Source organism: Monodelphis domestica, chromosome 4 (genome assembly GCF_027887165.1).
Source record: "Monodelphis domestica isolate mMonDom1 chromosome 4, mMonDom1.pri, whole genome shotgun sequence".
NCBI lineage: Eukaryota > Metazoa > Chordata > Mammalia > Didelphimorphia > Didelphidae > Monodelphis > Monodelphis domestica.
Genome location: NC_077230.1, coordinates 328,492,178 through 328,506,549, shown reverse-complemented (window position 1 = coordinate 328,506,549; position 14,372 = coordinate 328,492,178). Strand labels below are relative to the sequence as shown.

Genomic DNA, 14,372 nt, shown 5'->3' with positions numbered 1-14,372 from the left:
TATACATGTTCCTATATTTTCTGCCCAACTCATTTCTTTCCATTAATCTCCCCACTATTTACTTCTTTTTGGGTTGTTTAAATTAGTTTCATTTTATGTCATATCTCATGAAGTTTTTGGCAAATTCCTTCCTCCCTGTCTGCTTCCTCAACTATTGTAAAACAAAGGGCTAGTAGTCTTTTTATAAAGCAGCTAAATAACACAGTGGATAGAGTGGTAGACCTGGAGTCAGGAAGACTTATCTTCTTGAGTTTGAATCTGGCCTTAGACATTTACTAGCTATGTGACCCTGGGCAAGCCATTTATCCCTAATTGCCTCAGTTTCATCATCTGTAAAGTGAAGTTGAGAAAGAAATGGCAAACCACTCTAGTATCTTTGCCAAGAAAACCCCAGATAGAGTCATGAAGAGTTAAACATAACTGAAACAAACAATGATCTCTTTAAGTTCAGTTTGGGGAGCCAGAGTTCAAGATGGACATGAATGAAGCTGGTGATCATCCATGGGATCATGGCATCGATAATGGGAATAGGTTTGAGTTCAAGCTATATAAAGATCAGCTAAAGGAACTAGAGGCAATTAGATTGGAGAAGAGAAGACCTGGGAGGACTTGATACCTGTCTTTAAGTATCTGAAGGGCAGTCACATGGAGGAGGGATCAGTGTTGTTCTTCTGGACTCCAGAGAACAGAACAAAGAACAATGATTTGCAAAGAAGCGAACTTAGAGTTTGTCGGGAAACACCTTCTAATAATTAGAATTGTTCAAAGAAGGAACAGACTGCCTCATGAGAGTTTTCTTTTCACTGGAGGGCTTCAATTCAAGACTGGATACCTTCCTGGAATGTATGATAAAGAAGGGGTCCTTTTTTGAAGTGTGGGATGAACTAGATAGCCACTTGGATTCTCTGATTCTCTCCAACTCTGAAGCTGGCTGATTTGGTAATTCTTTGATTGTGGTGTTAAAATTCTTAATATCTCTTGTAGCTCTCAATCTTGTGGCTCCATGAATCATTCCTTGTTGATCTCTTTTTTTTTCTGAACTACTTTCTACTGTACATAATAATTTAGTACTTATTGTTTTCTTTTTATTTCATATTTGCATGTCTTGTCTTCTTCTACAACAGGAATATGGGCATCTGGAGGTGGGGGACCATTTCTTTTGTCATTCCATAGCTGCCAATAATCAGCTTCCCATCCACTGGGTGCTCAGTTCATTGAATTGAGGGCTTTTGAATCTTCATCTTTGATGGTTTATGCTTTTGCTTTTAGCATAAATGAAACACTCTCCTTCATTCCAGAGATCCTTTATTTTTGACAAACGACCACATAGTCCAGAAATAAATTCTGCTAAGCAGGAGGAGTATTCCCAAGGTCTCCTGAAACAAATGGAGAGCAGACGAGAAAAGGAAATGAAGCAGAAACAGAATTCTGAGCTAATGGACCGTCTAGAACAAGTGCAGCTCACAGAAGAGTAAGTCCGATTTACTATTCTTTGAACAGTGGAAAGTGAGTTTATAGTGTTAATGGTCCCCACTGGGACTTGACCCTGTGCTAATGCTCTCATTATCACTCAGCTCTAATAACTAGTCTCAGCAGAAGCCATTTCACAGAACAAAGTCTCAATGTAGGGATTATTTTTATTATTCTTATTCTCATCAGCACAGTCATTATTTAGTCTTTCTGTAACACTTGCCATATTAAAGTGCTTTGGGTTTCCTAGATGTAGCTACAAATGAGTTGGCATTTCCCCCTTTTAGGCACAAATGGTTAGAGGAGATGTAAACAGAGTAGATGTGCTATGTTTTACATTAGTGCCGTCAAGCTCTCTGCAGGGCACATATTATATTGACTTGGCAAAATGCAACGTAATATTATATTATTATATTTTTACTTTGTTAAACATTTTCCAATTACATTTTAATCTGGTTCCTGCATAGAAATTTTGATGAATGAGTTTGATACCTCTTCTACATCATCAAATAGCATTCCATTCTTTGTTAATTTCCTTCAGGAATTTTTCTTCTTACATAACCAATATGTGTCTTTTCCCACATGATAAACCTAGAAACGTACATTGCATGATAGATATAGCATATGCATTAACTCTTGCCTGCCATCTGAGGGAGGCAGAAAGGGAGGGAGGAAGGGAGAGAATATGGATCTCATCATCTCGGAAAATGACCATTAATCATATCTACAATTAATTGAATGAAATATTAAAAAAGACACTTAAACTTCTATTAAAAAACTGTCTTATTTAAGAATAATTCTCCCTATTAATATAGATTAATATTATAATAATATAATATTAATTAAAAACAACCAGAGTTAAGTCAAATGTCCAAAGACATTTACTGAATTAAAAAAGTATATGTCTGAGAAATAAATATGTATATTACATGCTAATATGTGTCCAAGTATATGCCACTGCCAAAAGGCTACATATAAATTTAAAAATGAAGCTCTTCATTTAAAAAAATATTGGTGATCCTTTTGTTAAGTAAATAATCAATTACACTGTTTTTAAGTATAGACATTTATGTCAAGTTTGTGTAAAGTGGGACAAACTTTGATTATAAGCATTCACTATATTATATTTTTAGTTACTTTTGTCTTTTTGTATGATTTTTATTTTTTAAAATATTATCTCCCAGTAGATAGCATCCAATTCTTCTCTTTTTCTTGCTTTGAAAATGCATAGTACTGAGTCTCAATTCCCTTTTAAAGAAAATTTTAATTCATTTTTTTCAATTTTAAGCTCTTCTTCCTTCCACTTGAAAAGATAAGAAATACCATAACTGAGCCTCCTTCATATAGATGCTTAATTTTTCTTTGAATTCTCAGTGTACAGTTGCTTGTAAGTCGTAGGTGCTTAATGAATACGTATTGATTGAATGATCAATGATGATGCTCTGTATTTCTTGTCCTTTTTCTGCCTTTTGTCCTTGTCTCTTAGCTTAGCTGCCCAGCGATCAAAGTACTTAAAAGATAGGATGGAAGAAGCACAATATTACAAGAGGGCCTTGGATGTACAGGTAGGAACCTAACTCTTAGAGGATCACACCTTGTGCTCTGTGTAATTTTTTGTTGTCCAATCAGAGGGTTGGATTCCTGGGAAATCTCTCCCCATTCCCCTTCTATCCGTATCATTGATTTAGATAAAGAACAGGCCACCTCCACTGCCCATGTATGAGCCAGATTCATCAGAGCCAATCTTTGGCAAGATGGACATGAGCAACGAGCGTATGTTGGAGAGGAAGCAGAGGGAGCAAAAGTACATGAAGCACCAGATGCAGTCGGTTGCCGACCACAAGAGAACAGCAATCCTACGCCAGCTGGTGGATCAAAGGCGGGATGTAGAAATGTTACAGAAGACCCAGAGAGAGTAAGAACTTGGGGAATTGAGCTGAGCAAGTTCCCATCAAGGTGTACACAAACATGCAAACAACATGTGCACACACAGTATTTGTTGAAAAGGCTTGGAACACTATGGTCCACACACACGCCTCCCAAGCCCCCACAGCTCGACATTCTTTCTGATAGTTATTACTGAGGGAGAGTGGAGGTAACCACTGTTATGTTAGCTTCAGAAGGCATAGGGATGTTCCTGGTTCCATACTGTTGTCCTGTCTGATACTGTCAAAGAAAATCTCTCATCCTCTGTACTACCTTCAAAAGGAATGGCTATAATATGACTGTGAATTGCTAACCAAAAGTAGAATGTGCTTTCTTGTGAGGTAGTAAGCTCTCCATCATTGGAAGCTATCAAATAGAGGCTGGGGGCTGCGGGAGGGGTACTTGTTGGGGATATTGTAACAGGGACTTTTAGTTTTCCAATGTAAGGCGAACTAGGTAGCCTCTATGTTCCCTTTCCATTCTTGAGATTTTGAAATTCTCTAAGCATTTAGCAAACATAAAGAGTGTTAAGGGTTCTATTTATTTTATTTTATTGAAGATAATAAAAAGAACAAAGAATAAAAAGGCTTTGAGCAACCCAGCACTGGTTTCCTGAAGTGCTTATGTTTGGCTAATCCTCTTGGGGGATTTCCCTCCTGCTCTGTTGCCTCCATCATGCCTGGAGAGCCTCTTAGGATTATTGTATTATTCTAATATTTTAATCTACAGTCTCTCAACATTTGTCTTTCATATGGTTCTCAGATTTCAGTAATAACTATCTTGAGTCTCTTGGCTTTTGTGCTATAGAATCTGCCCATGACGATGGACAATAGGGGCAGTTGGATTTCAGAAATTCATCATTATATGACCTTGAAACTACTGTAATGTTGATGGTAAAAGTGTCTCCTAGAGGCAGCATAATATGATTAACTAGAGCAACAGGGTGGTGGTTTTTCATGGAAGGGCAAAGTTGGCTTAGAGCAGAGAAACATGAAACCAGGAATAAGTTGCTAGGATTCGGTAGGAGAGAAGGAACTCATGACACCAAAGGGTCCTTGGGAAGTGATATAGCAGCACTGAAGTTGGAGTTAGGACACCTGTTTTGAGTTTAAGTCCAAGCTTATTACTTATAAGCTGTATGATTTGGGGGGCTCAATTTCCTCCTCTGAGAAAGGAAGAGGGTTCTCTTCAGTTTCAGTCCTATTTCCTATTCTAATACATTGGGGCACAGAACACTAAACTTGGTAGCTGAAAAGTTTAGTTTAGACAGAAGTTTAGACAGAATCTTTGCCTTCAAGGTTCTTGGATTCCAGTCATTTAAGTTAAAAAAAAAAGGTGTTTCTCTCTCCACATGTTTCTTCTTTCTAATATTCCTACATACATATAGTTTGGGACTGGAAGAGGGACCAAGATCAGCTAACCCCATCCATTCATTTTGCAGGTACAGGGAAACAAAGGACCAATCCTGTTTAATCCAATGAACATTAAGAGCCTACTATGTGCCAGGCATTGTGCTAATCACTGTGGATACAGTTGATATAAAGACAACCATGCCTTCAAGGGGCTTATAATCTAATGGGGGAAGATAACAAAAGGAGTCAGGAAAGCTGCAGGGATGGGGGTAGAGGGAATCTGGAATTTTCATCTATAATAGTTTTTTCTGTTTATATTTTTAGCATAAATGAACTCCTCCATTCCAGAAATCCTTCATTTTTGGCAAATGACCAAACCAAATTTTGAGATAAATTCTGCTAAGCAAGAGGGAGGCATCTTGTTCCATGGAGTTGAAACTAGGCAAAGCAGCAAGTGCAAAGTGGAATGAACCAGAAAGTCTAATTTAATTTCTGCTCTCTATAAAGGAAGGCATTTGGAGGAGTTTGGTACTCTATTCTCTAGTCCAAGCCATTCACAAGGAAGTGGAGGCTGAGGGAAACAGTTTCAGTCAAGGCTTGAATTAATAGCATAGTGATGAAATTAGAAGTGACAGATATATACAATAATTTTCCCATGGTCACATAGCTAGTTAGTAGTAGAAATGATCAATTTATCCAATTCTTCTTTGAGCAGTTATCAGTCACTCTAGAAACACTTGTTAAGGGTCTACTATGTATCAGGTACAATATTGAACATACAATGACAAAAATGAAACAGTACTTGCCCTCAAGGAGCTTTTGGCCTATTAAAGAAGATAAAATATACATATAGAATACATAAAAATAAGTATATTAGAGTATTAGCAAGGTCCTCACCATGCCTCCATGCTAGTACTTTCCTTGTCCCCCTTCCTTTTCATGGCCCTATTGTTTGCTGTCTTCTCATAAGAGTGTAAGCACCGTGAGGGCAGGGACTATTTTTCTTTTTGCTTGTATTTTATATCTCCAGTACTTGGCACAGTGCCTGACACACAACAGTGTTAGTAAATGTTGAATATTGCTTGTTATCTCAGCTAAGAGAGAGAAGGAAAGTTGAAGATTTGACAGAAGAGAAAATTTAAAACAACCTCTATGGAGAGAAAAAGGATAACTTTGCTGCAGTGAAAATCCAGTTGAGATTAGATAACAAATTTGTTAGTTGGCCCATTCAGCTCAGTTTTTCCTCCTTTTCTGTTCATAAGCACATGAGAAAGAATAAAGGAGGTGGACAGTGGCAGTCATCCAAGGCTAGGATTAGGAAGGGATGAATGATGGCATAGAACAAGGGGTAAAATATTATAGGGCATTTATTATTATATTATTTATATATATATATAATTTATATCATATATAAATTATAGGAAAGTGTGGAGTGGAACTGGTTAACTTTGGGGTTTAAAGGGTTAAGGGAGGTTAAGGTATTTAAGGCAACAACAACATGTATTTTGAAGTCCTCCTCTAACAAATGCATTGTTATTTTATATAAATATCCCTGAGAAATGGTTCTCCAGGCTCTACTTGAAGACATTGTTTGCTGGAAAACATCCTCCTCTAAGGTAGTCTACTCCACTTTTGGACAGTTCTTGTTGTTAGGAAGCTTTTCCTTGTATTAAACCTAAATTGCCTCTTTACCTCTCACTGCTCTCAGTTCTGCCCGCCCCCCCCCCCCAACCAATCTGATCTTTCTTCCATAAATCTTCAGTGTTGCTATCAACATTGAATTTCTTGCCCATTTTTTTCAATGGGGCCAACACTGTTTTTGGCATCTGATAATAAGAGCTCACATATCACCTTTTGTACAATAGCCCAGTGAGTTAGATAGTCCAAATATTATTTATATTATTTCTCTTTTCATAGCTGAAGGAACTAAGCAAAGAGAAGTGATGATTAATCTACCTTCTGACTCAAAGCAGTGATTTCCCCACTATATCGGGCTGTCTAGCAGAAAGGGGACCATTTTAATATTAGAAAGGAGCTCTGGATAAGAATTGGGATCACAATCCTGCTGCTACCACTAATTAGTAGGGGAGATATTGTGGTATAGTAAAAATACTGTTGCTACTACAGTCCAGAGGACTTGGATTCAAATCCTCCCTCTGACACCCACATGGATTATCTTGGGGAAGTCAACCTCCCTGGGCTTCTATTTCTTCATTTGTAAAACGAGGAGTTGGATTAGATGGTCTCTGCAGTTTCCAGCATTAGATCTATGATTCTGTGTGATCTTGAATGTGGCTTAGTCTCTCTGGATTTCTGTTTCTTCTGCCAAGGGTTTTGGTTAAGATGATTGATCTAAGAAAGATCCCACTAACTTCCATTCTATGATTCCAGGAAGGAAAGAGAAATGATATTCAAAATACAGATGAATGAAATGATTAAATTTTTTTTAATTAAAATAATTGAGAATTTTTCCATGGTAACATGATTCATATTCTTTCCCTCCCCTCCTCCCACCCACTTCCCATAGCCAACATGCAATTCCACTGGGATTTACATCAAGACCTATTTCCATATTATTGATGTTTGCACTAGAGTGATCGTTTAGAGTCTATATCCCCAATCATATCCCCATTGAACCATGTGATCTAGTAGTTGTTTTTCTTCTGTGTTTCTACTCCCACAGTTCTTCCTCTGGATGTGGATAGTGTTCTTTCTCATAAGTCCCTCAGAATTGTTCTGGATCACTGCATTGCCACTAATGGAGAAGTCCATTTCATTCGATTGTACCACAGTGTATCCGTCTCTGTGTACAATGTTCTCTTGGTTTTGCTCCTTTCTCTCTGCATCAGTTCCTGGAGGTTGTTCCAGTCCCCATGGAATTCCTCCACTTTATTATTCCTTTGAGCATAATAGTATTCCATCACCAACATATACCACAATTTGTTCAGCCATTCCCCAACTGAAGGGCATCCCCTCATTTTCCAGTTTTTTGCCACCACAAAGAGCGCAGCTATGAATATTCTTGTACAAGTCTTTTTCCTTAATATCTCTTTGGGGTACAGACCCAGCAGTGCTATGGCTGGATCAAAGGGCAGACAGTTTTTTAGCGCCCTTTGGGCATAGTTCCAAATTGCCCTCCAGAATGGTTGGATCAATTCACAACTCCACCAGCCATGAATTAGTGTCCCCACTTTGCCACATCCCCTCCAGCATTCGTTACTTTCCTTTGCTGTCATGGTAGACAATCTGCTAGGTGTGAGGTGATACCTCAGGGTTGTTTTGATTTCCATCTCTCTGATTATAAGAGATTTAGAGCACTTTTTCATGTGCTTATTAATAGTTTTGATTTTTCTCTGAAAATTGCCTATTCATGTTCCTTGCCCTGAATGAAACCATGGAAAACATTTTTATTAGAGCATACTGGCCCCTAGTGGCTATTGCTGGTCAAAAGCAAAGGGAAGTACAGTCTAGTCTTTCACCAGCTTAGTGTTCACTTTGGAGAAACCCCAGATCAAAATAAAAACAAAACAAATAGACACAGAAACCAAAACACATTTGATATTTTTACAAATATTTGGAAAAGTGAAAATGAAACAATTAAGTAGGAGGTAGAAGCTTGGGATATTAGAGAGAGCCAATGTGGGGTCTAGTCCTAGCTGTGCTGACCTAACTTACTAGGGGAGTATTGGAAAATTAATTCACTTTACCCGTCTAGACCTCAGAATTGTTTCCTATTAAATGAGACTAGATGGGCTCTAAGAACATTCTGTGTTCTATATAGACTCTATGGTCGACCTGTTAAGTCATGGTCCTGGGATGAGAGGAAACTGAGCAACTGGGAGGTTAAGGTATTTCAGGGACCATCAACATGTATTTTGGAGTCATTCTCAAACAAATACATTATTCTTTTATAGAAATATCCCTTAGAAAAGGTCCTCTAGTCTCTACCTGAAGACATAACTCACCCTCCTCTGAGGCTGTCTATTCCACTTTTGGACAGCTCTCATTGTTAGGAAGTTTTTCCTTACATTAAACCTAAATTTGCCACCTTGCCTCACACAATCTCAGTTCTTACACCTGGGTCCCTGATCACTGATTGCACATTTGAAGACCAGTGCCATTGTCTGACTCTAAATAGAATGCTTTCCCCATTCAGCAAGGACCCTAGTAGATAGGGGTCCCACCTTAATATTATTACTTACCTTCCCCCCCTCAACCTAGGCAACAGGGTATGTGAGAGACAACATAGTGTTATGGAAAGAGCATTGACTATTTTTGACAATAGAGAGACAAGAATTGAGACAAGAATTCTGTTCTCAAGCCACTTTTACTCATTGAGGGATGTTTAACAAGTTCCTTTGCCTCAGTTTCCTTATCTAGAAAATGGGGATCATCATCTTGCCCTCTTTGCATTATAAGATGGTTGAGAATCAAATATCCCATAAGCTAAAATGTAGACTCTACAGAAATGTGAGCTATAGTTATTAGAGACTGAGAAAACACAACCTTATTGTATCCAGAGGTCAAACAAATAAGACTCCATTCATTTCTCTGCCAAAATGACACCACTGCATACATTACTGAGTACATGGCTTCGCAGGCAATGGAAGGTTTGTTTTGCTTAACAAAGAAGTTGCCTGTTTCATTTACTGATGCCTGTTTGCTTCCCGCCTCCCCCTCCTAACTCCTTTAGTTTATTTCTGTGCCAAATTCCATGCTTTTTCTACCTCCCTGCTCCCCAAATGTGATGACTTCAACAGGATGAGGTTGGAATATGGACCCCTATCATGGCCATGGTGACAGAGGGGAAGGCTTCGGGCTATGGGGGCTCCTAGGGGTTGAATTTCCATTAAATTAGGTTTATATCAGAATCCTAAGGAACTGTGGATCTGAAAATGAAATTGTATAAACTCTAGAAAACAGCGTGAAATACTGGAAAGGTCTCCTGAGGGTCAGAAGAGCTGGGCACACCTGGGTTTCCTTGGCTTTGTCCCTTTCCCTTGTTGGCTCTTACTCTCTTCTATCTCTCCACTAAGGAGATTAGCTTATATGCCTCTAAGGTCTTTTCCAGTTCTAACCTTTCACAACTTCAATATATGTTCTCTCTATTATTTATTTTATATATTTGTAAATATATAATTACATTTATATAGTATATTTATATGTTATAAATATTTTACAATATACTTATATTATAAATATTCTATAATAATGTACATTAAATAGTATATAAATAATTTATAGGCAGTAATTTAGATATAATATATAAATTATACAAAAACAATTTATATATTATATATGATATGTTTATAATATTCTGATATATTTATAATATAGTGCATTAAGGTTTGCAAAGTGCTTTTCTTGAAATTATTGACAATCTTCCTTTCCCAGATGAGGAAACTAAAGGAGACACAAATTAAATGACTTGCCTGGGGTCACCCAGCTAGGGAGTGTGTGATGGTGCATTTGAACCCAAGACTCTAACTCAAGGTTTAATGCTTTTATCCTCTGAGTCATCCAGCTGCCATATAATGATATCTGTATAGATAAGAGAGCTGGCTGAGAGACTGGAAGACCTCAATTCAAATCCTGCCTAAGACCCATACTCTCTGGATGACCCTCCAGCAAGTAGCTTTCTAAGGCCATTAGTTTTGGGGGAAGTTACTGACCCACATCAGCAGAGGAAATTCCCCATTAGAACCTCTAGAATCATGTCTATTCCCTGTCCCCTGTTGACTTTTTTCCAAACCCTTACCTTCCATCAAAGTATTTGTTTCAAGGTAAGACTCTTAACCCCCAACTGCCTAGTCCTTAATGCTCTTGGTAAGGACTAGGCAGTTGGGGTTAAGTGACTTGCCCAGGATCATACAGCAAGACTTGAACCTAAGCCCTCCTGACTCCAGACCTGGCTCTCAATCCCCAGAGCCACCCAGCTGCCCCTGCCACTTTCATATCTATTTTAATAATAATGACATTCAACATTTAATATGGTGCTTTATGGCTTTCAAACTGCTACACATCTCTTCTTAGTTTCATAACCCTGGGAAGTAGACATTATTCTTGTTCCAGTTTAACAGATGAGGAAACTGAGGAAGACAAGTTAAATGACCTGCCAACATATATAGTATCTGAGAGTTAATGAGCTGTCTAGCGTTGTTGCTCACGGGTTCCAGAACAGGGATGGACAGTAAAGATCATGTGGTCCATCTTCCCTACCTACTCATTTTCCAGAGAAAGAAATGGAATCTCAGAATACAACCTTTTCATTTATTTCTCAGAAATAACTGGACCAACCAAGGCATTCCATTTGCAATATGTTGGGACATGGAAGGGAGGGCAGGAGAAGGTCTGGGAAGGTGGCTGGGGCTCTGCCTGCCGCCATTAGTAGCAGGGTCTCTTTGGAACTGACATATTTTGTTCTTTTTAGGCACTTGGCAGAGAGAATGGCGGAGCTTGAGAGGGCAATGAAGATGAACCAGGGTCTGCAGGAGAACTGGGAGAAGAGTGCAGAGCTAAAGAGGCATCGGGACATGGAGGAGAAGATATTTAAACGGTCAGGTTCAGCCAGGGCCTGACCCTTAACTTTGGAAAGTCAATGCACAGCTAGCTCACTCCCTCACATTTCCCACCTTTGCCTCTCCTAGGAGGGCAGGGAGATTTCTTCTCCTTTGACTTCTTTCTGTAAGGCAGTGTTCTTGGCCAGGGACACCCCCAGAGGGTTCCCCTCGATGCCGATAGACAGGAGCGGGGAGGGAGGAGGAGAAATTTCATTTCTGGAAATGGTATTGACCAGCAGAGTGGTCATCCAAGAGCCTGCCCAGGATGCCAGTGGCAAAGAAAAAGTGTAGACATTTCTTCATTCATTCAGCCAGCCATGTATTAAACACCTATTATGTTCAGTAAATACTATCAAGAGAAAAACGGTAAATAAGACACATTTCTCTCTACCTCGAGTGTACATTGTAACAGGGTATATGTCAAGGTTACTATGTGTAAGCATAAATACTTGTGATTAATGTTGTTGCTGAGTTGTTTCAGTTATGTCTGACTCTTTGTGACCCTATTTGGGTTTTCTTGGCAAAGAGACTAGAATACTTTGCCATTTCTTTCTCCAGCCCATTTAACAGATAAGGAAACTGAGGCTAACAAGGTTAAGTGACTTGCCCAGGACCATACAAGTAGTTAGTGTCCAAAGTCAGATTTGAACTTGGATCTTCTGGTCCCAGCTTGGCACTCTATCCCCTGGGCCATCTAGATTGTGATGATGACCTAGATCTCATTATCACTACCTCTGCCCAGAAACCTCTAAACAGCTCCTTATTGCCCAAATGAGTAAAAATCATATTTGTTGGCATTCAATGCCCTTCATGATCTGGTTTTAATTAACCTTTCCAGTATTATTTCCCATTTCTCTCTTTTTCTACAGTCTCCATTCCAAATGAAGGAGCTCCATGTTGTTCCCTAATTTCCCCCTGCCTTCTCCCTCCTCTTTGCTTTCATGCAGGTTAGGTTATCCCCTTTACCTGTAAATGCCTACTCATGCTTTCTTGCTATTAGAATGATCAAAATCCTTCTCTCTTAAGGTCAAACTTAGGTGCCACCTCTGCCAGGGAGCCTGCCTTTCTTCCCCCTGGTTGAAAGGGAGCTCTTCCACTTCAAACCTCCCCAGGTCCTTCGTCCGGGTCTTTCTTTGGCCCCTATCCTGCACATCCTTGTGTTATTATCTTTTTGTTAATTGATAAATGCAAGTCTCCAGATTAGATAGTAAGTGCTGAGCAGACTCCTGTGTATATGTCACACAAATTATACACACATATAAAAACCTATAGACTGCGTATGCTCTATGTGCAAATACCTTGTGACTTCAGGGTGATAAGGAGCCGAGAGAGCCTGAATATCAGAATAGCATTTATGGAGCACATTAAAGTTGGCAAAGGACTTCCCAAATCTGAACACATATTATTCTAATACCAGTCACTTAGGGTAGGTGCTGTTATTGGCATATTCCCTTTTTTTCATAGATGAGGAAACAGGAAGACACAATCTAAGTGACTTACCTAGGGAGTATCTGATGGTGCATTTGTCCGTCCAGTGCTATATCCAATGGTACAGCAGATAGAACACCGAATCTGGAGTCAAGAAGACTCATCTTCATGTGTTCAAATCTAGGCACAGCTGGGTAACTCAGTGGATTGGGAGCCAGATCCAGAGATGGGAGGTCCTAGGTTCAAATTTGACCTCAGACATTTCCTAGCTGTATGACCCTGGGCAACTCACTTGATCCCCCGTTCCCTAGCCCTTATTTCCCTTCTGACTTGGATCTAATACAAAGTATTGGTTCTAAGACAGAAGGTAAGGGTTTAAAAAAAGTTCAAATCCAGCCTCAGATACTTGGCAGCTGTGCAATCCTTGATAAATCATTATAACCCTGTTTGACTCAGTTTTCTCATCAGTAAAGGTGATCCAGAAGACAAGGAAATGTCACACCACTTTGGTATCTTTGCCAAGAAATATACCTGTATCTCCACCATGTGTACACACACACACACACACACACACACACACACACACACACACACACACACACACACACAGCCAGAGTGGTTTTTTTTCACCTTTTTGCCTCTTCCCCTAATGCTTAGTACTGTGCTACATATAAAAGATGCTTAATGCATGGCCAAATAAATGAAAAAATGCCTCAACTTTCCATTCTTCATTCTTATCCATCAGACAGACCTCTGACCAGGCTTTTGGATTACCATTCTGTTGGTCACCACCACTTCCAGAAATGAAATATCTATGGTTCTGTCTATATTTATATGGTCCCCATTATTTCACCAGCATAGGGAACTCCTGATGGGGAACTCCTTTCCCAAGGCAGATCGCCACCTTCTCTATGATGACTATACTATCTACTGACATCCCATCTCCATCATGGGTGTATCACACAGACATGTGACACAGGCACAGGACTTGAACCTCAGTCTGCCTGACACTCTGGCCATCTATCAAACCACCATCCCACGGAGCCTCTTGGTTCTTTGTATGTAGTAATAGATGTTCACTAAACTGAATGGAATTGATGGATTTTTCTTCTTTTTCTTCTCAGGGCTTCTGACAAGCTGTTCATCTTGGATCAGTGTGAAAAGTATCGACGCTGTTGCCAGTGTAAGAGGCGTCTGAACAACTGTGGGGAAACTAATCTGTGGCCGATGACCAAACATTTACATGGCTCCAGACTGCTGGTTTAAAAAAAAAATGTTTGGGCCTGGGTTTCCTGGGGAAAAGTTTAATCTTTTGGATGTGGTGATGTGACTGTGGACTGCTTATCACACCTCAATGAAAACAATATTATGAGGTTTTTTTTGTGCCTTCAGTTTTAGAAGTCTTTTTCTCTATGTTCTCTAGTAGAGTTCACGTAAAAAAAAAAAGTCAAATAGGGAAAAATAGGTCTCCCTCTGCTTTCCTGATCATTCCATTGGCTTTCTTCACCTCTCTCTGCTTGGAGTTAAAGGTGGGGGTATAGTGGTTAGGGCTAGAATACTTAGGGTCCCAGGGCTGGGGCCCATGGGTATTCCTGCCTCTCTGTTGGAATTCAAGAGATGTGACATTGGATTGGGA

The 14,372-nt window shown here is 39.4% G+C and overlaps 1 protein-coding gene across 1 annotated transcript in view; it reads left to right on the top strand.

Moving 5' to 3' along the window:
- CCDC81 (coiled-coil domain containing 81) overlaps positions 1 to 14,127 on the top strand; it is an 81,360-nt gene extending 67,233 nt beyond the window's left edge. Inside the window, exons 11-15 of the mRNA XM_007490834.3 lie at positions 1,299 to 1,471; positions 2,957 to 3,035; positions 3,159 to 3,385; positions 11,179 to 11,304; positions 13,861 to 14,127. Of these exons, the coding sequence (XP_007490896.1) occupies positions 1,299 to 1,471; positions 2,957 to 3,035; positions 3,159 to 3,385; positions 11,179 to 11,304; positions 13,861 to 14,002 (747 nt within the window). The 3' untranslated portion in view covers positions 14,003 to 14,127. The remainder of the gene's footprint in view (positions 1 to 1,298; positions 1,472 to 2,956; positions 3,036 to 3,158; positions 3,386 to 11,178; positions 11,305 to 13,860) is intronic.
- Positions 14,128 to 14,372: the final 245 nt, after the last annotated feature.